Source organism: Cibotium barometz, chromosome 3 (genome assembly GCF_041138505.1).
Source record: "Cibotium barometz isolate CiBa-2024 chromosome 3, ASM4113850v1, whole genome shotgun sequence".
Taxonomy (NCBI): domain Eukaryota; kingdom Viridiplantae; phylum Streptophyta; class Polypodiopsida; order Cyatheales; family Cibotiaceae; genus Cibotium; species Cibotium barometz.
The window spans coordinates 45,472,896-45,498,400 of record NC_141048.1 but is presented as its reverse complement, the minus strand read 5'-3'; the positions used below and the strand labels follow the sequence as shown (position 1 = coordinate 45,498,400).

General features: G+C 43.1%; 1 protein-coding gene across 1 annotated transcript in view; it reads left to right on the top strand.

Moving 5' to 3' along the window:
- The window catches only part of LOC147640132 (uncharacterized), a 40,819-nt gene extending 20,415 nt beyond the window's left edge, over nucleotides 1–20,404 (top strand). The window contains exons 11-27 of the mRNA XM_086777517.1: nucleotides 1,420–1,568; nucleotides 1,664–1,734; nucleotides 1,953–2,126; nucleotides 2,253–2,324; nucleotides 2,416–2,517; nucleotides 2,617–2,706; nucleotides 15,083–15,158; nucleotides 15,279–15,375; nucleotides 15,470–15,539; nucleotides 15,648–15,827; nucleotides 18,063–18,185; nucleotides 18,266–18,349; nucleotides 18,515–18,699; nucleotides 18,788–18,926; nucleotides 19,014–19,073; nucleotides 19,189–19,305; nucleotides 19,391–20,404. Coding sequence (XP_086633643.1) covers nucleotides 1,420–1,568; nucleotides 1,664–1,734; nucleotides 1,953–2,126; nucleotides 2,253–2,324; nucleotides 2,416–2,517; nucleotides 2,617–2,706; nucleotides 15,083–15,158; nucleotides 15,279–15,375; nucleotides 15,470–15,539; nucleotides 15,648–15,827; nucleotides 18,063–18,185; nucleotides 18,266–18,349; nucleotides 18,515–18,699; nucleotides 18,788–18,926; nucleotides 19,014–19,073; nucleotides 19,189–19,305; nucleotides 19,391–19,504 — 1,903 coding nt within the window. The 3' untranslated portion in view covers nucleotides 19,505–20,404. The remainder of the gene's footprint in view (nucleotides 1–1,419; nucleotides 1,569–1,663; nucleotides 1,735–1,952; nucleotides 2,127–2,252; nucleotides 2,325–2,415; nucleotides 2,518–2,616; nucleotides 2,707–15,082; nucleotides 15,159–15,278; nucleotides 15,376–15,469; nucleotides 15,540–15,647; nucleotides 15,828–18,062; nucleotides 18,186–18,265; nucleotides 18,350–18,514; nucleotides 18,700–18,787; nucleotides 18,927–19,013; nucleotides 19,074–19,188; nucleotides 19,306–19,390) is intronic.
- The last annotated feature ends 5,101 nt before the right edge of the window (nucleotides 20,405–25,505 follow it).

Sequence of the window (25,505 nt, the reverse complement as noted above, 5' to 3'; positions counted from 1 at the left end):
AAACTTGCATAGGAACGCCCTCCTGGCATAAAGCATGTGAAAAGAAAGATATTAAGGTTTAATACTTGTAAAGAGCAACGGCTCTATGTGACATCAAAAGTTGTGGATGAGTACTGTACCAAACGGCCCGTTTCTGATGAGATTGATTGCTGAGTATGTTGGAGTGGTGGCTGCACAGCACACATGTATCAAATCTGCTGTCGATGAAGACTATATGACTGCCGACTGTGGCATCTAATGCCAATGAAGGCAATGAGAAGAATGTTTGAATTTGCTTGTGATGACTGGTGCTGATGAAAAAGGTTGCAGTAGTGGTAACATTGACAGACCAACATGGGAGTTGAGGCTTTGAGTTGCTGATGATGTAACATGTTGATACATGAGTTGAAGCTTCGAGCTGTGGCACAATACAACTTCTGGAAGATTGATTAAATTGGTAACGTAAAACAACTCCAGCAAGGAATTTAGATGCGCTGCACAAGCAGGTGAATAGTCTGGGTGCTGACAATTGGAGGGTGGACAGTTGCTGAAGAATGCCTAAACAAAGTGCTGAGGTGGCATCAATTGTTGACATAAAAGCACATGTGGAGAAACGTGCCGGTGGCTGATAATACACCAGTGTGGCAACAGGTCTGCTGCAGAAGGTGGCAATGTAAAAGTGGCTAGCGACAATGAGTAGAGACAAACAGACCAACTTTGAGCTTGGGAGATAAGAGTTTTCGAAGGGATCAAGCACTAGATTGTTCTGATATCACATGGCAGGTAAAACAGATGTGATATCACTGATAGAAATAACAAGCTCTGATACCACCTGACAGAAACAAGAAAAGACTAGAGCACATTAACATGTACTCGATGAAAAACATGCATTTGATTACAAGGAGTACAAGTACTCGATTACTATATATATATATAGAGAGAGAGAGAGATACAAGTCCTTTTAGAGGCTTAAGAAGGTGGTGATTACCATAGAATAACTAGGAGGTTAAGATGCCACTCTCAAATTTGCCTCCTCTACCCTTTATGATAGGATAAATACGATCTCAAAGCTCTTCATGAGCTCTACCTAAAAAGACATCTATGACATGGCTAGAGTAGATGAAGACTGATTGGGCATTATTCCCAACAGGAATGTACAAGGTTAGTTGTAGGATTCACTAGTGTGAGGCAGTAAACAAGGTAGCAGACAAAGATCACCGTGATTTAACTACCAGAGAGGTCATCAGATTTTGGGCGGAGAACAAGAGCATGAGGCACCTGAAACAGTTAGCCACGCAAACAAACTGCCTAGAGGTTGGCTGGCCATGGGCAATGACAGTAGACTGCCTGCAAAATAATGTAGTCTGAATGCATTTTAGATAAGGCAGCGATTGAGTGTTGTTGTAGCCCAGTCTAATGATGTATCATTGTTGTGTGTAGCCGTGGTCCTTCCATTGGTGCTCGCGGGAAGGTTCTGCTTACATTTGATGAAAATCCTGGCAAAGTTGGAGTTCGATTTGATAAAGCTATTGCCGATGGTAACAATCTAGGAGGACTTTGTGAGGATGACCATGGTTTCTTCTGTAACGGTTAGTATCCACTTTACTTGTAAGCTAGCTTTATCATTGCAGTGGAGAATCCTTGGGCATGTTTTTTGCACTCACTAACCCTCTTCACCAATCAGCAAGTGAGCTTCGACTGGAGGGAGGTTATAGTGAAGATCTGGAGAAGGTTGTGACGGATGTGCTCTTTGAGGTCTGGTCTACAGATTCAAGATTTTGCCAGTCACATTTGTATGTATAGATTTCAAATATTAGCATAAGGCTGGTGCTAAAGCAAATTAGGGGCTGTTAGACATTCAAAGATGGTTGGGGAGTGAGTGAGCTTGGATGGGCAATACAGCCTGCTCATCTCCAAGATTGGCTGCCTGTGAAATTTATGTGTAAACTGCCTTACACCAATTAATGTTCCAGGTTGTCGCAACAGAGAATAAAAAAGGACCTTGTATACTTTTTGTCAAAGATGTAGAGAAGTCAATCATTGGAAACTTCGAATACCATGCAGCCTTCAAGAGCAAGCTGGAGAAGCTAGAGGGTGGAATCGTTGTCATTGGTTCGCATACTTTGTCTGACAACCGCAAGGAGAAGGCATGCCATAACCTTTCGCTAGTTCCTATTTGGAAACTTAAACTGTATTAATGCTTTTGTTTCCAGAGGGCTTTCCGTTCTGTGCTTGTGGGTTACTCCTCAGTGATTGTTTGATGTGCTATGTAGACCCATCCTGGTGGTCTTGTGTTCACTAAATTTGGAAGCAATCAGACAACACTTCTTGATCTTGCATTTCCGGTAGCACAACTGCCTTTCTATGCCTTGCTGTTTGTAAAGTGGACTATGCAGAGTTATCGAAACTAATTGCTTCTATGTGGGTGTCATTCAGGACAATTTTGGAAGGCTCCATGAACGAAGCAAAGAAGTACCCAAAGCATCAAAGATGCTCTCTAAGCTTTTCCCTAACAAGGTTTCTGTGCAGCTTCCTCAGGTACTAATTGATAGATGACGGTTATTTCCAAGCTCTATGGATTTTTAGCTCAGGTTTCTTCCTTTAATCGCATACATGTTTTATGTGATGTCTGATCAGGATGAAAATCTTCTATCTGACTGGAAGCGGCAACTGGAACGGGATGTAGAGACTTTAAAATCCAAGGCTAATATGGTCCAGCTGCGATCTGTATGAATCTGGTCCCTCTATTCAATTGTTTGCAATGAGAATGATAAGTGATTCACAGATTTAACTCTGTTTTCTTAGTATTCCTATTTCTAGTGTATTAACGAAACCTTATACGTATAGCCAATGGTATAGTCTTGGTATAGACTATAGAAGTTCATGAGATTAGAATAGCTGGGATGACCACAAGTTGAGACACAAGAATTCTACCCAAAAGAACACATGCATATTTAGAAAGAGGTCACCTAACAAGGCAGAATTCCCATGAAAAGAGCTTCGTGCAAGCCACAGTGAAAGTACACATTCCACATACAATGAAGTAGTACATCCATGCTGCCAACCAATCGTTTTGGTGCCATGATTCTCTAAACAGATTCTGCAGCGAAAATGGCCACCATCATGATTGACATTTACAATTAACCACCTCTGCCCATTTACAATTAACCACCTCTGCCCATGCGTAAGTTACCCAGCTCCTTCAGCACAGCTTGATCTGGCCCATTTAGTGTGACATTTCCACGAGCAAGATGAACCTCCCTGTGATACACCTGTCTCTATACACCTGGCCGACCTGTTTTGCAGGTTATTGTGCTACGTTTTGGGCAGCCTGGACAGCTGAGTGTGGGCACCCAAGTGTGGGCTGGCCACCGAATATTTGTGGGCAAGCCCATGTGAATCCATCTATGGGAAAATATGGGGATTTTTCAGGTCGTGTAGTTGGCTGAACTGCTACTACTACCTGTATATAAGATGTGTTTGGGATTATTTCGCAGGTCTCATGTGTCTAGGGTTGTGTTCTGGATGTCAAGACAACATGAAAAATGAAAATAATAGTTTAGCTGCCGAAAGAAAATACAGGGCCAACATTCTACGTAGGCCTTGTGTATTGACTCTATGAAAGATTGGAAGGCTCTGTGAGACCAAAAAAGTGTTACATGTGTTCTGGATGACAAGACAACATGAAAAATGAAAATAATAGTTTAGCTGCTGAAAGAAAATACAGGGCCAACATTCTACGTAGGCCTTGTGTATACAATATAGTAGGCAGCAAAGAACCTCATGTGTTGGAACCTATAATGTGTCTTTGTTGTGTACCTGAGGGTAACCCTAGGGTTAGGTTGGCTAATCTGTGGAATATCAACTTTGGTTTGTGTTTTGAGTAACAAGAGTCATATAGGACACTAAATCTTCTTTCATAATGTATTGCTTATGCACATGCTTGTTGTGCCAAGCCTTTCTTCTTAGCTTTATTTCAATTGCTCATATTTCTAGTCTTCATGATTCTTAACATGAAGTTATGAGCCCTCCTCATGCTTATATAGGATTTTGGTGCTATATTTTTCCATATACATCAGGCTTCAGCCTAGGCATAGCTTGGTCTTCTTTGTTGGAATACATGGATTTGCAGCTCATGCCAGATGCTCTTTTCCAGGTGTTCTAGATAGGACACACTTCATGCCTATGGGTGTTAAACTCGAGGAAAGATTAGCTATTGAGGGTTTAACGTCTTGAACTTGTGGTGGTTGAGGATTTTGCCTTTTGTTCCACTCGGGCGTGGGATTTTGAGAGACTGTAAGAGCTTCGGTTTCTGCCTGCTCTGATTAATTGATTGTGAGGGAGTAGGCAGATGTGAGTTCAAAGTGAGAGTCAGATTTTTAGTAGGGATTTCCTAGATTCGTTTATGAGTGTAAATGCTTGATTGAAGAGGGGAGGTATGTTACGTACTTGAGGCTAACGTTGGGGTTAGGTTCAAAGTGAGTCAGATTTCTAGCCGGAATTTTCCCAGATTCATTTATGAGTGTGTAAATGCTTGAAGAGGGGATGTATATTATGTACTTGAGGCTGACCTTCGGATTAGGTGGACTAATCCTAGGGTTAGGTTGGCTAATCCATGGGTTAGTGAGTCCAAAAGATCAATCAACAGATTGATTATAAGGATTAAGACTCATATAAGCTTTTAAGTTAGTAATCCCTTTAGTATAGCTTTTGTTGACTATTGGCAAAAGCTAACAAGTGTGGGTTATTTTTGTTACGTCTCAACAGGAGAGGATTAGGGCTAGGGGCATGTGCTAACCTAAGATTAGGGTCAGGGTTAACCCAAAGATTAGGGTTAACAGCGTAGCTGGGGCATGGGGACCTGAAGGGTTTACACGTGGGTTAATGGTGCTAGCAAGAACAGGTCTAGATTAACTAAGAGTCTAGGGCTAATAATGTTTAAAAGCTTATAAATATAGCAAGAAAGCTTATAAATAAAGCAAGGGCCAATAATAACTGGATTATTTATTGGGTATTCGGAGCCTTGTATGTGTGAACCACCTCTTAGAGTGTGTTGGTGTGCTTAGGCATGTGTGGCCGTTATTATGTTTAAAAGAAATAAGCAATGACAGAGGAACTAGTCCCTTGGCTAAGAATGTGAATGGCCAACTGCCGCAACTTCGGGTTGTCGGCTCCATAATCCTTCCATCATAAAGCTGATCCAACTATAAACTTGTCTGTCAAGGCATCTGCATATGAAAATAGGCCCATTTTGTTCCTATAGAAGCCCAACTGAGTTTTGATGGTTCTCCTTTGAGTTTGATCTGGCACCAATTTCTGGAGACTCTTCTCCCACTCCATCAGTCTCCTACCCCTTGCCATGAAACGGCGGATCCAATACAAATGCTATTGCCTGCAATTGTGAGTGGTAACTGCAGCATGCGCTGAGCTAGGACCGTGTGAAACAACGAAGCCTTTCTTGAAACTTGAGTTTAGTGAGGCTTTAGCAATCCTTTAAACAACATACATGAATCTGAAAAAGATTAGTAGAGACGACACCAGATGGGGTCCCGAATTACCCATTGAAGCCCCCCCCCCCCCCCCCCCCCCGCGCGCGCAAGTAGGAGTATTTGCTTTATTTCTTCTTCTGGAGGACTATAAACAAGCTGAATTGTGTCCACAAGACTGAGCGGACAAAATTGATTGACTGACTGCCTGCCAAAGGCAAGGACAAAGTGACCAAACGCTGGGCAGAACTTTGCATAAGCTTTAGGTGACTTTGAAGCTATCTTCGAGAGAGATACACTTGCCCGAGACTGAGGGAGGGTGTGCTGAAAACTCCTGAAGAGACTGAGCTTCTTTGCCTTGGGCTGAGAGCACAAGTAGGCTGAAAGTATGCACAGGCACAAGCCGAAGCATACATGCTTGAGTGCTGATGTTGATCTGTGATTTTTTGACTGAGGATTTGGGACTGAACTGCTCTTGCCTTTTTATATGGCCTATGGGTGCTGGTCGGCTGCCTGAAGAGGTTGTCGGCCTGCAAGAGCTGCTCACAACTGGCTGCAAACCATAAAATTGGCGAGACGTCATGCTTTTGGCGATGTAGAAGGATCTGCTCAAGCTCTATCACCTTTGCGTGATCAACCATTTCTGGCTGCTGCTCTTCGGGAACATTCTGCAATGAAGGTCCAATATAAGGCTTTAACCAAGAGACGTGGAAGACGTTGTGCATCATCCAATTGTTTGGCAATCTGAGTTGCATGGCGACGTTGCTTATCTTCTTTATGATGGAAAAAGGACCAAAACTTTTGAAGGACAACATTGGACAGCGCTTAACCACTTGCTTGAGTCTTTGCTTCATGATCCTTAAATATACCCATTCACCTTCTTTGAAATTGACGTCTCTCCATGACTTGTTTGCCTGTCTGGTGTAAGCCTCCTGAGCTTTGGTAAGACACTCTTTCACGGACTCAATGATGGCTGAAAAAGTTTCTGTCGTCTTGTTGGCTTCCAAGGAAGGAGAGATCATCCTCGTGAGAAGAGATGAAAATCTTCGACCAAAGGTTGCCTCGTACGGAGTTCTGCCAACACTAGATGAGTGAGTGTCATTGAAAATTGCCTATACCAATGGGAGATGAAGCTCCCACTTCGATTGCTGATCATGGCTGTACGCTTTAAGCACATCGAAAGCCAACTGATTGTAAATGTCGGTTCGGCCATCGGTATGAGGATGTGTCACGTGCACACCAGTCAGGTGTACAGTGACATGGCATCATTTTAGCATCATTAGCATCATCAGGTATTTTACTGGCATTTATGCAATTTTATAGGCATTTTTCAGGCATTTATGGGGCAGCCGACAGCAGTTGTGGACATGGCATCTGGCCGACAGCCCTTATGCTGGCCGACCAGCAGCATGCTTGCATATATATACAGGCGCCTCTCCATTCAGCATAGCAAGCTCATCATAGCAGCATTCAGCCCAGTGTGCTCCAATGCATCTCCTCCAGGAAGCTTTGGGAGCAGCATTTCCGGCCAACGCATCAGCATATGCAGTAACGCATCATCATCAGCATCATCTTCAGCAAACGCATCAGCAAATGCATTTAGTTCAGCCCATCAGATCTGCAAACGCATCTGCGTTTCATCATCAGGTCAGCATAACATCTGTTCCAAAGCCTCCCTTCAGCGTTTCCTTCCCAAGAGACAAGGGAAAGATAGTGGACAGCAGTTCATTCAGCATATTCAGCATATAGGCAGCATATTCAGCAGTACAGATCCATTTGGATCTCATTGTAACCGCATTCATTCATCTAATATAGCTGCATTGCATTGACACCTATTTGTCTATCTCTTAAACATCATTAAGTGCAGTTTAGTTAGACTAAGGTTGTGATTACTACAGTCTTAAGCTCTCACATGTCACATTGGTATCAGAGCGTTACAGGGTAACCAGCCTTAGAGCATGTTCAGTTCATTAGTCCTTCAGTCAGACATCATTTTTATCGCTTCCGCACAGTTAAACCCAGTTCTCAAAATTTTGCAAGCCACCCTTAGGGATTTTCCCTTAGGTATGCATTAGTAACCCATCCATCTGCATTCTTGCACAGCATATAGGGTTGCACATGGCTTGCATAACAGACATCTTAGCATTCATCTTAGCAGTCAGTCTTGCATACATGTTGCCCATGAACTCTGGGGAAGAATGACATCCATCATCAAAGGAGGACATAAGTTTTGGACTTCAACTGGCAGCAGCAGGGGGTTTCTCTTCCACAGAAGATGGAAGTTTGCTCCAACATCGCCTCAGGAGGTTCAGAGCTTCAGGTACGACGGAGATGGTAGGTGAAAGGTTTCTAGAGGCAGGTCAGGGGTGACTCAGGTATTTGCCATTCAGTTCCCGTAGTACATAGAGTCTTGGCTCGAAGGATTTCACTCCTGCAGACGGCCTCAGTCCCGGCAGCAGAAGACAGAAGGGGGCAGTGGTTCGGAGGAGAAGGATCACAGAGGAGTCAAAGGTTGCCAGGTTTATCACCCAGCAATAGTTTAGCAGCGGGGAATGTCACGTGCACACCAGTCAGGTGTACAGTGACATGGCATCATTTTAGCATCATTAGCATCATCAGGTATTTTACTAGCATTTATGCAATTTTATAGGCATTTTTCAGGCATTTAAGGGGCAGCCGACAGCAGTTGTGGACATGGCATCTGGCCGACAGCCCTTATGCTGGCCGACCAGCAGCATGCTTGCATATATATACAGGCGCCTCTCCATTTAGCATAGCAAGCTCATCATAGCAGCATTCAGCCCAGTGTGCTCCAACGCATCTCTTCCAGGAAGCTTTGGGAGCAGCATTTCCGGCCAACGCATCAGCATATGCAGTAACGCATCATCATCAGCATCATCTTCAGCAAACGCATTTAGTTCAGCCCATCAGATCTGCAAATGCATCTGCGTTTCATCATCAGGTCAGCATAACATCTGTTCCAAAGCCTCCCTTCAGCGTTTCCTTCCCAAGAGACAAGGGAAAGATAGTGGACAGCAGTTCATTCAGCATATTCAGCATATAGGCAGCATATTCAGCAGTACAGATCCATTTGGATCTCATTGTAATCGCATTCATTCATCTAATATAGTTGCATTGCATTGACACCTATTTGTCTATCTCTTAAACATCATTAAGTGCAGTTTAGTTAAACTAAGGTTGTGATTACTACAGTCTTAAGCTCTCACATGTCACAGGATGACATGCACTGGACAATTGCAATTTGGTACCAAAGTTATTGAACAGAGCTCGCCAGAAGTGAGATGTAAACTTTGGGGCCCGATCTGAAGTAATGGTCTGTTGGTAAACCACAAACTGGATACCAATGTCGGAGAAAGAGCCGGGCTATATCTTCTGCTATGGTCGTCTGTTTGCATGGTATAAGCATACAAAATTTACTGAACCTGTCGACTATCGTCATACACTGAGTATTCCGAGATCCAGTAGATGCGGGAAGGGGTCCAACAAAATCCATCGAGATGTCGTGAAACAGATCCTTAGGAATGGGCAATGGCTGCAGCAACCCTGCCTGTTTGTAAGGGACACTGAGAAACATAGTTGTACACATCCCTGCGCATCTTCGGCCAATAAAACGATCTTTCTAACTTCTCCAAGGTACTGCTGATCTTGCGATGACCACCAAGTGAGTCATGGGCATCATTGAAGAGCGTCGGTCTTTTCTCCCTGAGAACACATAATCGATCATTGTAAAAGAGCCAACCATCCTGAATGGTGTAATGACCCGGTTCTGAATAAAGGGTCATATTGTAAGGAGTTTCAAATTCTGGACAATCTACATACTGTGTCTTCATTCTGTCTAAATCTTTTCCCTGTATCTCTAACACATTGGACTCTTGGACTGCATGTATACTACCTTTGTGATTCAGAGCATCTACTACGGGGTTGGTCTTACACGGTACATACTCAATCATTTCTCCAAATTGTTGGAACAACTGACTCTACCGGTGTTGTCTATCGCTTCACTAGGCACTTGGCATAGTTTGCAACCACTTCAAGGCCTAGTGAACTTTCTTCACAGTAAATTCCCTTCCATAATGAAAAGGTTTTCACTGCTTCAACCCCTAGTAACTCTTTGTCATATATATATATATATATATATATATATATATATATTGGCATCATTTAACTTTCTTCTGTAATATGTCATTGGTTTGCCTTCCTGTTGCAAAATTGCTCCTATGGCAAGATTACTAGCATCGGTGATTATCTCAAAAGGGTCATCCCATGATGCAAGCTTGAGAACTGGTGCTTCGGAAGGTGCCTTTTGCAAAGCAAGACAGCCTCTAAAGCCTTACCTGTAATAACTGAAATTTTCTGTCATCGAGTCTTCACGCCCTTGAGCAAATCTGTCAAAGGTGCTGCAAGGTTAGAAAATCGATCCATATGCGAGCTATATGCTTGGCACAAGCCCATGAAGGAACGTATCTAATGTCATCCAAAAAAATGAATAGACATATACCGATGAGTACGGCGAAGACTCGTGACATCATCTTGTGTCGTTGGTGCATTGGTCAAACCAAAAGGCTTGACCACAAACTCATAATGCCCTCATTCTATTCAAAAAGCAGTCTTTGGGATATCGGCCTCGAAAATCTTGACTTGATTGATAGCCACTTTTGAGGGCGATCTTGGTGAAGTACTGAGTACCGTTGAGCCTTTCAAGGATGTACTCTATTCTTGGCATTGGGAACTTATTCTTGATTGTCAACTTATTCAAGGCTCGGTATACCACATAGAGACATGCGGTCTTATCTCTCTTTTGCACAAACAGGATAGGTGCAGCAAATGGAGAGAAAGAAGGCCAAATGAAACCAGACCTCAACAACTGTGCTAGTTGTGTCTCCAACTCAGCTTCCAACGCCTTGGAAAGATGATACAGAAACTTACTGGGTGGCTCAGCTCCAGGTACCAATTCGATACAATGGTCTTCAGGACGAGAAGGTGGGGGTCTTGGTGGAAGATCATCCCTCAACATGATGTCCCGAAACTGTTGGAGGAGGCCGGTCATATGGGGTTGTAATGGAGTCGTGGTGGATGTCGCTATCTGCTGTGGACGGACATAGATCATCGCACAGCTCCAGGTACCAATTCGATACAATGGTCTTCAAGACGAGAAGGTGGGGTTCTTGGTGGAAGATCATCCCTCAACATGATGTCCTGAAACTGTTGGGAGGAGGCCGGTCATATGGGGTTCTAATGGAGTCGCGGTGGATGTCGCTATCTGCTGTGGACGGACATAGATCATCGCACACTCAGCTCCCTTTTTGATAGCTCTATTGGCTTGAAGGTGGGAAATAAGTAAGATACCTCGAATACTCTGATCCCGCGAATGATAGTAGGCTCAGGCAAACCTTCGACGATTGTGAAGGTGTCTTGTCTCCAACCAAGAAAGGGCGCGTACTGCTGGAACCACTGAATCCCAAGGATCATGTCACATCCGAGAAGGGCCGAGACAATGAAGTCCCTGTGAAACTGGGCCTTCTGCACTGGGAAGACAAACTATTGAGCTTTCTGAGAAATATGAGTACGTAGACCGGAGTGAACTCGTCCACGTCCAAATGATACAGCACCAAGGCACATTTCATCTTGGTTGCCAACTATGAAGAGATGGCATCTTCTGAACTGCCCATGTCGAAGAGAAGAACAAACTGCTGCCCCTTCGCTGTGCCTTAAGCTTTGATAAGACCTTCTGATGCTTCTCAACTCCTCCCTCTTGCTTATCATCGAATACCACGACGGGTACCGCATTCAAAGTGGGCAAAAGCTGAACAACATTAGTGGTTGAGGGCGGGGGTGGAGGAGGTGGGGTACAGCTGTGGTAGTAGCCACTGAAGAGGTTGGTTGTTTTGCTCTTTTCCACTTGCCATTTGGTACAATCCTTCTTGGCATGCCCCGTGTGGTGGCAGAAAAAAACAACGGTTCTCTTTGAAGTACTGTTCCTTCTCATATGACTGCGGGAATCCTCCCGTAAGGCCTTCCTTGATCTTTTCTTCAGGGGTCTTCTTAGGTCCATCTTGTCTCTTCTTCTCGGAGCTATTCTGGCCCTTCTTCTTTTGATCCTTGTTGTTGTTGTTGTTGTTGTTGTTGGGAGCCCTCTTACCTAATTGCTAGTTAGATGCCTGGTTCTGTTGGTTGGTTTGCGTGTGCTGCTGTGGTTTGGGGGTGGCTGGAGCGGTCTTGGGCTTGCCTCCATTAAGCATCATCTCGGATTCTGTGGAAGAGTCAAAGCCCTGTCATATGTCTGAGGTTCAAAATTTCGAATGGGGATTGAATGTTTGGATCTAATCCCTGAATGAACTGCTTGAGCTTCTCCTCCTCAGACTTTCCCAATTGTTGAGTTGTGTGATCACCTTATTGGAGCGAGTGAGCTTAGGGGAACCGTTCTGGGTGAGTTTGTAGAACTCATCTTTTACATTTGTCATGTACTGCGAAGGTAGAAACTTGGTCTTCAAATCGGACACAAAGGTGTCCCAATCATAGTCTGGTAAGCCAGGGTAAGGATGTGTATGCAAACGGGACCAATGTTGCCACTAAGTAATTGCATCACTCGTGAGGTGTGGAGTCGCCAAATGGACTTCTTCTTGAGTTTCTATGATTTTCGAAAGAGGAAAGTGGGCAACAAACTTGTGAATAAACTGAGTCACAACCGAATGGTCGCACTTGCTGTCGTACATGGTGAAGTTCAGTGAAGCACGGATAATTGTTGTCGAGGCTATGGCTGGGGTTGTGGAGGATTGAGTAGGGTGGAAAGAAGTTACCAGAGTCTGGAGTGTCTGTTGGAACTGGTCCCTCAAGTCTTCTCGAGCCTGTTGCTCGTGGTACGCCTTCGCTTCGAGCTCTGCCCGCAATCACTCCTATTTGGCCTTGCGTTTAGCTTTCTCTGCTAACTGTTCGACCAGTCTTGCTTCACGGTCTTGCTCTTCCTTTTCAGTCATCCATTGACACCATTGTTCCATTGAGGAACTTTGTTCTTTGGGTGTATCTTGCTAGGCCAAGGTTGCTTGTAATTCTTCCATGCACTCTTTTGAGTTGAATTTGGAGTTTTTGGTTGTCTTCGTCTTCTTTTTGTGGAAGTGTTTCTTCGATTGGTTCTTAGTAGAGATGACACCAGATTGGGTCCCGAATTACCCACTGACCCCCCCCCCCCCCCCCCCCCCCCCCTCAAGCAGGAGTATTTGCTTTATTTCTTTTACCGGAGAATTGTAAACAAGCTGAACGGTGTCCACAAGACTGAGTGGACAAAACTGCCTGACTGACCGCCCTTCCACACGTAACCAATCATGCCAAGAGCTCACACTAGGATCTCAATCCTTCCATGGAGTCTTTCCACATGTACTAAACCATGCCTGGAACACACACCAAGGTCTATACCTACCCTTCCATGGTGTTTCTACACACGTGTATAATCAGAGATATGACATTCTCCTCGGCTTCTAATGAGTTGTCCGCAACTGAAAAGCGACCAAATAAACCTAAAGAAGATTCGGATAATCCTTGAAGTAGTCTTCGTCTTCATCTACCCATTTCTCATCCAAAGCGAGGTAGTTCTTAAAACTTCACAACTATGCACTTAAGGCATTTAATGCCATTTTCAGCCAGTCGTGAGAGCAGCTCCTACAGGTCGACAGCCTCTTCAAGCAGCCGACCAGCACCCACAGGCCATATAAAAAGGCAAGAGCAGTTCAGTCCCAAATACTCAATCAGAAAACAGAGATCAACATCAGCACTCAAGCATGTATGCTTAGGCTTGTGCCTGTGCATACTTTCAGCCTACTTGTGATCTCAGCCCAAGGCAAAGAAGCTCAATCTCTTCTGCCCAGTGTCTCGCCGCTTTGTACATGTGGAAGGGCTTCATGGAAGGGTGGATACCTTGGTGAGAGTTCTTGGCATGCTGTTGAAGTCTCATGGAAGGGTGGACACCCTGGTGAGCATTCTTTATACCTGTATGGGCGGTGCTCGAGACGAGTTCAGTACAAGATGAATAAGTTGGGAGATGGAATCCAGAATATTATGCATAAAGCATTTGTGTGTGTTTTGACATGCATGAATGACTTGTCTTGACTGCTTGGACAATGCTTGGTGTTTCTGCTTGTCCATGGGTTCTGGGGATGCCTGGAAACCTGTGGATGCGTGTGTGTACACTTGTTTGGGATTGAGGCGGTGGTCTTATGTATTTTGCAGGTGGTAAATGACCCCAAACTCAATTTACAGCCACTTAAATTTGGGTAGAAAAATTATAAAGTGTTCACATACACTTAAGTTTGGGCGGACAATTTTTAAAAGTGTTCACATCAAGAGGACCAGTTTTTTTATGAAACTTGGCCATTACTCAAGGTGGGCAGCCCATCAATCTTAATAGATCCCACGAGTTGCTATTTTGGGAGGGGAAGGCCAAAATCAGCTAGGCGCTCTCCTTTCCAGCTGTTTTTGGAGGTTGAACACCCTGGGCTTCTCACAGGTGTCAATTGGGCATGCAAAGTTGCTCTTGAGGGTTGGCCGACTCCTTGCAGGGCTGCCATATAGCTGAAGGCTTGCCTCCCTAGCTTCTATAGGCAAAAGCGATTCTTCTCTCTCTCTCTCTCTCTCTCTCTCTCTCTCTCAGCAAGCGACCTCTTCTAGCTTCTCTATAGGGTTGGATGACTGCTGTACAGCAGGTTTCAAGGCTGAGGTTTGATGCTCCGAAGGCTCTTGGTTCAATGCAAACAACAGGGCACCCATCTCATCTGCTGGGCTGACCTGTACAGCATGTTTGTGGGCTGAAAACAGTGCTGTTCAGTCCAAATTCAGCAAGGTTCTTCACGACAGATTTGAAGGCAAACAATATCTAAACCTATGTGAAGCCTGTGGCTCTAAGGGTGGAACCTTCGGGTGGCCAGAGCCAAGGTTTTTCATGGCTGGTTATTCGGGACAGCACCACTGCCAAAGGGTGTGATCACATACCCCAGTGTGGTTGTTCCTGAGGAGCTCTTGGAAGGCTGAGATTGAATTCTCAGGCAATTGTTTGATTTGTTTTCATCATGTATTCTGGATGTATCTGGTGCCAGTTTGAAGAGTGATGTATTGTCGGATGCTATGTATTATGCTATGATGTTATGTATGGGATAAGGTTTTCTGTGCACACGCTTTTGTATTTGCGACACTAATACCAATGTAAGGTTTTCACAGAAGACGCCCAAGGATCATCTAACCTAGAACGGAAACCTTAATGAGGTTTTAAAGACCCGACATCGTATGCGTCGCATGATTGCAATGGATTGTGGCTAGCGACTTACCACCCTATGGTAGGTTCAGTGTCCAAGCGTGAGGTGTGATTGCCGCGAGCCTACTTGATACCGATGGCCCCAATCTAGCGTCCCGTATCACGAGGCTGAACCACCCACCTTGCAGCTCCATGGGCATGAGATTGTGCACGCTTCCTTGGTATGGGGAGAGAGAGAGAGAGAGAGAGAGAGAGAGACAGAGGGAGATTGTATTAAAATCTACAAAAGAACAGAAGGGTCTATTAATCCAAACATATTATATATGATCCATGAATAAACCATCTGTGTACCATGCAGGTGCTAACTCGGAACAATGTAGAGTGCGATGGTCTTTCTACCATCTTTATTAAGGATCAGGCACTTACAAATGAAAGTGAGTGTTGAAGTTGATCTTGCAGCTTTCTGTTTCTCCACACTCACGCTTTATCACTGCATTAAGTTGATGCAGATATTGGTTTATTTTCTAAAACATGGATGGGTCTTTCTTCTATAGCTACTGAAAGGATAGTTGGCTGGGCTATTAGTGATCATCTTATGCATTGTCAAGAACCAGGCATTAGAAACAGCAAGTTGGTGCTTTCCACGGAAAGGTGATCTCAATTTGCATTTAGAGATATTCATGCTATCAATTTTTTTAAATTGCAATGAAAGTTTGTATTTGTGATTTTGGTGTTCGTTTTGCAGTATTGTCCATGGCTTAAATATTCTACAGGCGGTACAAAATGAATCTCGTAGCTTGAAGAAGACTCTTAAGGTATGGCCACAAACTGGTAATACTGGTTTCAATGAAACATAAACAGTTCTTAGTGATGGTTTCTCATAGAGGAGCACTTAACTCTTGTACCTGTTGTGTGTGATGTAGGATATTGTAACAGACAATGAGTTTGAGAAAAGGCTACTTTCGGAGGTGATCCCACCAAGTGACATTGGAGTAACTTTTGATGACATCGGTGCTTTAGAGAATGTTAAGGAGACACTTAAGGAGCTAGTTATGCTTCCTTTGCAAAGGCCGGAGCTCTTTTGTAAAGGTCAACTGACAAAGGTAATTGCAGAATCAGCAAGGGATTCATTGACTTAGTCACTTCCAAAGTTTCCATCTTATTTGTTTAGACTGCTATGAGTATGGGTCTTGTACATCCTGACTCTTTTGGGCGTCTTCCTGGGTGCCTGACCATCAATCTGCCCCTTAGCCCGCTAACACTGAGATTCATGTCCATTATGTGATGCACATGACAACTTGTGCTTGGGATGTCAATATGGCACCACACTGCTAAGACTCATGAGGAGTTATGGTAGTAGATAATGCCTTGATCTGTTGGAGAACTAGACCGAATACACTCACTTTTGAGACGGACCAAAAAAAAGGATGAGATAAATGCAAGAATATGTTATAATTTGGGTGAGAAAGCATTGGGATGTGGTTGAGGAGAGAGTAACTATAATGCAAGTTGATGGCCGATCTTCTCAATGAAATCTTAGCATTTGAGGTAGATAGGTTTTCTCTTGCAAACGGATGGTGTCAAAGTGGCTATAAAAGTTAGGCACAATGCACACCACACGCTGACACAAGTACAGAAAGTACCGATTAAAGTAAGCTATTTTAGGCACATTGCTCTTTTTCAATCAAAAAATTGTAAGCTAGATGGAAAAGCATATGGGGATGCATGGACGATGCATATTGGTTGCCTATAATAAAACAGGATCTCTGAAAGTATATTCAAATGGTATGGGGATCAGGGTGTTAGTTACGAGTACGGAATAGAATGTGAAGTACAACTGGCCAGGATCAATACAATCAATGAATACAAAACAAATATGCCGATGTAGGATATCCAAGTCAATGTCGATGTCGACGCACAAGATCTCTGATGTTGTCGAGCACACCACGGGGATGACCCACAACTCTCTCTCACCAGGCTAGTACCAGATCCATTATCCAAATCCAATGGATCCCAAGTCCAATGAATCCAAATCCAAGTCCAAGTCCAAGTCCTAGTCCAAAATCCAAGCTCCATATCTAAGCTCTGTGTTCCATGTTCATGTCCAAGCTTCATGCCCAAGTTCTATGTCCAAGTTCTTCATGTCTATGCTCAAGTTCAAGCTTCCATGTCCAAGCTCTATGTCCAAGTTCTATGTCCAAGCTCTAAATCCACTCGCTCATCCCATGAATAATCTCCACAATTCCTATAGCCTTGTCGATGATGAAAACCCTAGAAAATCTCTTTCTGGCAAGAAAACTAATATAAAACTTGTTTTAATGGTTTTCGGGGGATTAAAAACCTCCAAAAAGCAAATTTTAGGGTTTTTTTGAGCAGTTTTAGGGATTTTGGAATTTTCTGTACCGTACAGATGTACAGATCCGTACAATCGCACGAAAAATGTTGACGTGGCATAACTGTTGTTGGAGGCGCTCTGAAATCAGCGGGTAGCGATGAAAAACTCCATGATTTGGTTCATAGATGACGATGAAGAAGATAATTTCCACGCTTCAATGAAGATGGCAACGTGATTCTTCAACTTGATGCTCAAGAGAGGCTGATGCTTCTTTTATACTTGGGGAAGCCTTGCTTTTTGCCAAAAAGTGATGCTTTTGCTTTGCTTTTGCCTTTTTATTAAATATTATTAATAATAGCCAAAGTTCTTGATTTGTGCTTTTACAACTTTAGGGCCTTGCTTTTAGGTCCTAGAGCTGCTTTTTGAGAAAACGTCTTCTAGCTTTTTGGTTCGGCTTAGTCTCCTCTTTCCAATGGTGCCCTTGGCTCGTGGTCAACCCTGTTTGACTTTTTGCTTTTTCTTGCTTTTTGACCAAGAATGGTGCTTTTTCTTAATCGATCCTTATGGACCCTGTCCGCATGTCTTTTTCCAATTGTCTAGTATCCGGGCATGGATTTCATCATGTGAAATAGAGCTAGGAGGGCCAAATAGTTACATAGGATGTCTTGAACTATTATGTACTCAATTGAAGAAACAAGCAATCGCGTCATTGGCTGATTGCTAGGCTTTGGGCTGTAGCTCATGTTAAACTGTATAGGTGGGAGTTGTGTGTTGCCTACTAAGTAAGGTTTATGGAAAGAGGGAAAAGGGAAGGGAGAAGATGAGGAGGAAGAGGAAGGTGAAGAGGAGAGTGGGCGCTGACATAAGTTTGTGTGAAGCACTGGTGGAACCATGGCGGAGGAGGAATTCGAAGGAAATGGGCATGAATCTGTGTTTTTGGTTTTTGGAGGGGGGATGAAGACAGTTTTTGTTCTATCATTATTGAGTATCACTAATTTTGCAGCCTTGCAAAGGGATATTGCTGTTTGGGCCTCCCGGGACAGGCAAGACAATGCTGGCGAAAGCTGTTGCTACCGAAGCTGGTGCAAATTTCATCAACATCTCGATGTCAAGCATTGCTTCAAAAGTAAGTAGGTGGCAGCACTCAGTCCTGTTGCATGGTCTTGTGCTCAACTAAGGTTTCTGACATGTTGCTTTTCATGGCAGTGGTTTGGTGAAGGAGAGAAATACGTGAAAGCTGTGTTTACTCTGGCAAGCAAGATATCTCCCAGCGTTGTCTTTGTTGATGAGGTACATGGAAGAGTCAAAAACCTCCTTGTTTGGTCATAGCTTAGTGTGCTGTGCTATGAGAATGAGAAAAGGCATCTGGTGACAGTCTTGGTAATGATTGGCCTGTTGTGAATGTTAGTAATGCTTCTTAATTTCAAGATTATTTTGTACTGGCAATGAGCACAGGTAGACAGTATGCTTGGACGCAGAGAAAAGCCTGGAGAGCATGAGGCCATGCGCAAAATGAAGAACGAATTTATGGCCAATTGGGATGGCCTAAGGACCAAGGATAGAGAACGTGTGCTAGTGCTGGCGGCGACAAACCGACCGTTTGACCTGGATGAAGCTGTCATTCGCAGGCTTCCTCGGAGGTCTGTGAAGCTGTGTACTCTGTGAGAGATCTGCAATTAAGTGCTAGGGTGAAGGGTTTTACAGAGACCTTTGGTGTCTTGCTGGCAGGCTTATGGTGAATCTGCCGGATGCAGCCAATCGTTCCAAGATTTTGAAAGTTATACTTTCAAAGGAGGAAGTGGCTCCTGATCTAGACTTTGATGATATTGCTAGCATGACAGATGGATACTCTGGAAGTGATCTAAAGGTTAGTGCTCCACCTACCCTTCATAAGCTGTGATGGCACTACCTGTGTGAGCTTCAAGCTGGGTGCTTACTGTTGTTGCTGCTTCAGAACTTGTGTGTCATGGCTGCCTACCGCCCAATTCGGGAAATTCTAGAGAAGGAGAAGAAGGTATGTCAAAGAAGATTGTCCTTTCTAGTGTGGTTTTTTTAAATGTATTAGAGTTATTCTCTAGACAAGGTAAATGAACTTGTGCTCTTTTGGTGTATGCTGGTTATCTTGTTAGGAACGAGAAGCTGCAGTTGCAGAAGGTCGGTCTCCTCCACCCCTTGTTGGGACTGCTGGCAGCCCTGTCAACATAAGGCCTTTGAATATGGATGACATGCGCCGTGCACATGAACAGGTATTCGGTCACCATCTAAAAGGAGGATTTGATTTCGTGTCTTCTGTCACGCTTGGATGTTTACATGGAGTTATTTTGCGCGCAGGTTTGTGCTAGCGTGTCTTCTGACTCTGCCAACATGACCGAGTTGCTGCAATGGAACGAGCTATATGGTGAAGGAGGTTCCCGCAAGAAAGCTGCTTTGAGCTATTTCATGTAGAGTTGGCCAGGCAAAGTCCAGAGTGATTTTTTAATTGTGTGTTTCCTTGGCATTTCCCAAGTAGTGCAATGGGTGCCCAACCGTGCCGCCCAATTGGGCAGCTCCCTTTCATGCCTCGTGCTTGCTCTTCAGTCAATCATTGTTCCCCCATAGCTGAGTTGTAAACCACCTTACCTCCTGATTATTGTACAGTACGTGTACGGCTCGACTAGACACACGATTTGAGTTGTTTTTGTAGTGTTGGATTTGCTAGTTAGGTATTATAAATATTTGTTCCCGGACTAGCTTGTTTACCCTTTGCGGGTGGCCGCAGCTTCTTGGTGTATTGGCGGAGATGCTCTGTAGCTGAGCTTTGGGTGGTTATGTAGCTCAATTTCAAAGAAAGGGAGCAAGATATCCCTGGATGAGTGATGAGATTCAAAGATGTTGGTACTGCTGGTAAAGCGGTCCAATACTTGGGAAAGTCCATGAGGACAGAAGCAACTGGAGAGTAATTTTTGTGAACCGGAGATTATTGGCTCCTCGGTGTTTCTGTTGTTGCCCGTGTTCTGAACTGTCACAAGGAACAAAGCCAGCTAGTGACGTTGGGATTAGCATTCAGGATTTGAAGCTCTATCGTGCACAGCAAATAACTTGGCAACACCTAGCTTGTATCAAGCAATCATGGCACTCCCTCAACCAATCCTTGAAATTATCGAGGTTGATTTGTATCATTCATAAAAAACCACGTGGAGAACAAAACAAGTAGGCTAGGGAATAAACTATTCAAGCTTCTTTTTGGTACGACTGTTTGGGTCTTTTGCAAAGGGCTCTCTCTCTTTCTCTCTCTCGTATTTTGTTTCACTTTCCTGATTTGTCATGCTAAGCTTGGGGATGCTTTTGGCATCCTTCCTGTTTCAACAGATTGTGTATACTCTCTCTCTCTCTCTCTCTCTCTCTCTCTAGCTCAGTACTTTCATAGTTTATTTCATGTTCATTTTGTCCTTTTTTTTTTCTCTGGACATCTAGAAGACATTGACAGTTGAACCTTGATTTGTCTCATAGGTCGAGTTCGGCCTCTTTCTTCTTTCTCTCTCTCTCTCTCTCTCTCTCTCACACACACACACACACCTTTTTTTTTTGGTAATATCCAGTGCAGTTCTCTCTCTCTCTCTCTCTCTCTCTCTCACACACACACACCCCCCCCCCCCCCCCCGCATGGGTGGGTGGGTGAGAAAATTTTTATTTTTTTTAAAAGATTCAAAGGGTCCATGCGACCAAAAGTGATGCATTTGATTTGTGTGTTTGTGTATGCCACAAAACATGAAAGGACACAAACTATCTACCCAAATAAAATGACCCACGATTACGCGAGTCTTACATGTACAATGTGAACAACCCAACCACGCAATAATAGCAACATCATAGTACCATCTTCCTCCATGATAGAGGGCATGCATGTGATGAAGTTGGCCATCCTGTGGCCCCATGTCTCCGGAGTACGCCCCAATCTACAACAGATGGATGGAAGGTTCGGATCTCTTAGGGCTAGGATGTCTCGCTCTTAGAAAGGATTGGGGTCTCTTTCTAGTGACTCCACGTGTCCATGGGGCTAGAGGATCTTGCACTCTGGTGTGGTGATTGCTTGTATGATGCCTGTGTTCATGTGGTGCCTGAGTGGTCTCCTCTGTTGCAGGCTGAGGTAGTATAAAGAAGTTTGAAATGGAAACCGGAGACGTATCCCGTTAGACTCAACTTGTAGAAAGTGTAACGTTACTCTTGGCTAGACAGTGGCTGTGATGTGTTGATGAAGGTATCTATGGTTGATAGTAACATCATGAGCAACTAGCATGAATGGAAAAGGAGTCCATGGGGAGCTTAGGTGGGGTGCATCCATGTAGGGCTCGTGTGGAGCTTTGTCAAGGTAAGGTGAATAAAGAGACTGGTCTCTTAACATCAGATTTCCAGGAATGATGATTTAAGACCACACTGTAAAGGAGGAAAGTGATCCATTTTGGCTAATCCAATGAACCATTGGCTTTTGGACACACTTGGAAACTACACTCACGCATGATTTGGAATAATCATGTGTAAGCCAACTATGCCACATGAGAGAGTCCCTCTGTCATAAATGTGCATCATTTCAATTCGTACCTACATACGTCATGCATACACACTAGTTGTGGACCGTTTTTGACGTGTGGCCCTTGATTCCTTCATGGAGCTTACGCGAGAGGGATAGAGCAAGTCTTGATACTCACCAGCACTTGTTGCGAGGCTCTTGAAAGTGGGCTTGGAAGCACTACCTCTCTAGGTGGGGGAAAGCTACGCATCCTTTGGTTAGACATGCTCGTGCGATTGGTCTCATTAAAAAGATTGGGCTTGTGAAGGTTGGTTCGAGGTTAACATAAGATGAGGCAATCCCTACTCCAATAGGAATGACATACGTGCTCTTTGTTTGTATGAAGTGTGAAAGATCTTGACCTAGATTTTGTTGAGATTGACCATGAGGTCTCTCTCATTGCCAAACCGTTGCAATGCATCCAAGTGTCTTTGTAGTCTCTCAATAGATTTAGAGATTAGGACTATCAATCGCATGAAGTAGAATGGGCAATGGCCTTGACGAGTCGTGAGCTTGTCCACCCAAATTTGTCCACCAAAAGTCCTTTTGTTGCTTAACATAAAATTTCCAACATTTTGAAGGCTTTTCTTCTACAACCCGTTAAATTTTGCGTGTTTTAACTTTTTAGCCCTTTAACCTTAATTTTATACCGTTCAAAATTTAAAGTCGAAATTTGTCCTACCAAGCTAGGGTATAAGGTTTCTACATAGGGAAAGTACCTCAAATTTGCCAATTATGGAATTGTAGTATGCCTTTTGCTTCCATGCCTTTGTCTCCTCAATAATACCTCGAAAAGTAAACATGCTTCAAAGTAGAGTACTTCCTCGTAACGCTTGATTGGCAGGTGTCTCTTTGGCCCTATCTCTCCACTAAGAATTTGATCTGAGCCTTCAAAACTACCCCATATTTCTTGGTGATTGTATGGACTATCATGATGGTCATGTAGTAGGTGGGTCAGTGGGGTCTATTAATGTCTATAAAAGACGGAGGGTCTATGAGACCAGTAGTATTATGATGTTATTGAATTATGGAGAAAACGTAAAAATCCTAATCGAAAGTTGAAAGAAAAAACAAATCATATAAGTGCTAGTGATATAGTGCTACAATTATACAATGTGAGGGGATCATAGTGTGTCCTCGTAATCTTGGATTGGATAGAGGCTCTTTCTTTAAATGTGAGAGAAAGAGAGATCAATCTCTACGAAAGACTTGAAAGGTCTATGAGCTGAGAAGATGTTACATGTGATCCATCAACAAAATGGATGTCAAGCGAGGAGTGGCATTAGTAATTAGTCAGTTGAGTATTCTTTGTTTTTAGCTCATAGGAGAGTTTTGCAAGATATTGATTGGGTCTCCATGGTCGTACTTGGCTTTAGCATATGTTAATACATCCATCTCTCTCTCTCTCTCTCTCTCTCTCTCAGATTCGTCCAAGAGGATATGGAGATACTCGACGACATTGCAAGCCTTTCGTGAGCAGCGTGACATCATTGTTAACCTTGGCAACACTAAGGATATGATCTTCTACACCTCACATGCCACAGTCCCTAGGTTGTACTTCACCTATGTAGGGGATCAGGTAGAGACTATCCTATCTTATCAGGTAGAGATTGTCCTATCTTTTTTTAAACTTAGACCCTACTTAACTATGTGCTCGGCAAGCCCAACTTCATTGATGAGGGGGTATGTGGCTTTGGTTTGTTTGGAGTGAGTGCTTTTTGAGGCTTAGTTTAGGAGCCTAACACTAAGGGATGACTTTTTGACACTTGTGACACGTGTCATGATGCATAGGGGCTCCAATAGAACTCAGATGATTTGGTGTAAGCCCTCAGTGCCTCACCCCTATGATTCTTCTCAAGTGTTCTCGTGTTTTATACATGACATCATCTACACCTTGGATAGAGAAAACAAGCTTTCTTGGTTGGCATTGGAGTCATGTAGGCACAACTTGGGACACGTCAAGATTTGGTATGCCGCCATGGGCACATGGGCGTTATATGGATCACTTATTCCCATTCCACTACAACTTGGATGCACAAGTCACACAAGCCATGAGGATTACGATAAGCTAGATTAGAGTCTCATCACATTGCCTCTGTGGGTGCAAGTTGGACAATTTCCAAGGAGAATAGGATCTTTTTTTATTGTTTACATTAGAGGTTGAGATGGAGGAGCACTATCTTTTCACATGCCTAGTGTGCTATGAGATACCATGGAGGTTTTATTGCCTCTTCAAGGAGGGATTTGGCCCATTATCTTGGTTCATTGACTTCTTAGATCTTGATAAAGAGATTTTAATCTCTTTAATGAGGGATTTGGTCTAATGTCTTAGGTCATTGACTTCTTAAACCAACAAGGCGTTGGAGTCTACTTGATGGAGGAGTTACCACAAAGATAAGCTATTGAGAGATACATAGATGAAGACCCTTGAAAACTCATAGCCTTCCATCATGAGCTTCTTTCATCCGACGACCTAGAGTGGATGCCCTTTCTAGGAACCACAAAAACGCACCCTAGTAGTACAACCTCACGTCCCAAGTGTCTCCATAGTTCGAGCGAGCAAGGTATAGTAGCAAACAACAACCTCATATCCAAGAGATCATCCACATCATAGTTAGTTGTGGGCATGTACATATTAATTATTTTAGGCATAGCCATCAACCTATGGGCCCATAAATGAGATTGGACATGTATTTAGGCATGGGCAATATTTAATGTAGTGTGAAAGGTTGGCCTAGTATAAAAGATAACTAAAAGCCCTAATCATAATTAACTTACCCTAATCATAATTTATAGTGTTCTTGCTCATGTTGAAGCTTTCATGGTGGCTACTCCCTTGAGTGGCATGCGGTACTCCATTTGAGTGAACTTTCTCTCTTTGATCATGCTTCCCTTCTTGTAAATGGCACATAATAGAGTGTTTTTACCAGCAAAATCAGAGTTTTCCATGTTTAACTCGATGTTGTCTTTCATGAGAACAAGAATGCATTGCTTTGGCTACATAGCATATTTTTTTCATTATATATTTTGCCTAGGGAAAGTAATGATTTTGGCACACTACAATATATATACCACATTCATCTTTTTTTAGTATTGAGTGTAAACCTTGTCATGCAACTTGTAAAGCTCAAGTGTATTTTCATAATGTGTAGGCTTGAATAAAACCAAGCATTGGCTCAAAGGATGTTCACTTAAGCTAGTTTTTTTCCTTTTTTCTTGTTGTATGTACTTCTTTTCTTTATGTGAAAAGGTTTACAAATAAAAAATCACTTGTTCCAGTTGAAGATTAAATGAACCACTTTTTTTGGGTGAGAAGTGGGATATGAAGAGAACTAACAATGAATGTTAACATAATTGAATGCTAAGTTAATAAGATAGAAGTTACATTTTGGTGAGTATTTATTTTTTAATGCAAATGAAAAACAAAATGTATGGTCATGTGTGTTTCATGAACACATACTTTATTCGATATTCAAATATAGAAGATGGAGGCTTTTAAGTTAATTGATCAATTTAGTTCAGATACTCGAGATGGTAGATTTTACTTTCTGCATAAGTGGTGGACACGGATGTTGTCACAAAATAATCACATTCAATGTAGAGAGTGCCTAGCCTCTTACCTTTATCAAGCAAGAGGTTCCATTGATGTAAGCAATTCTCCACCAACAAAGTTTTATTTCAAGGTAAAAAGTAAGAAGATTAGGGGTAGAAATAAAAATTACGCTATTTGCAAGAATTGTCAATGCCAACACATCCTATATATGGTGGAATCATTGTAATTCATGACATGCAGCTTGCTTTTAATTGAGAATATAATTAATTTTTGACAAAAAAAGTACTTTCATAATGAATTTAGTTTAGGGTTTTTAATAAAATTTCTATAAGTAGTCATAGCTTATT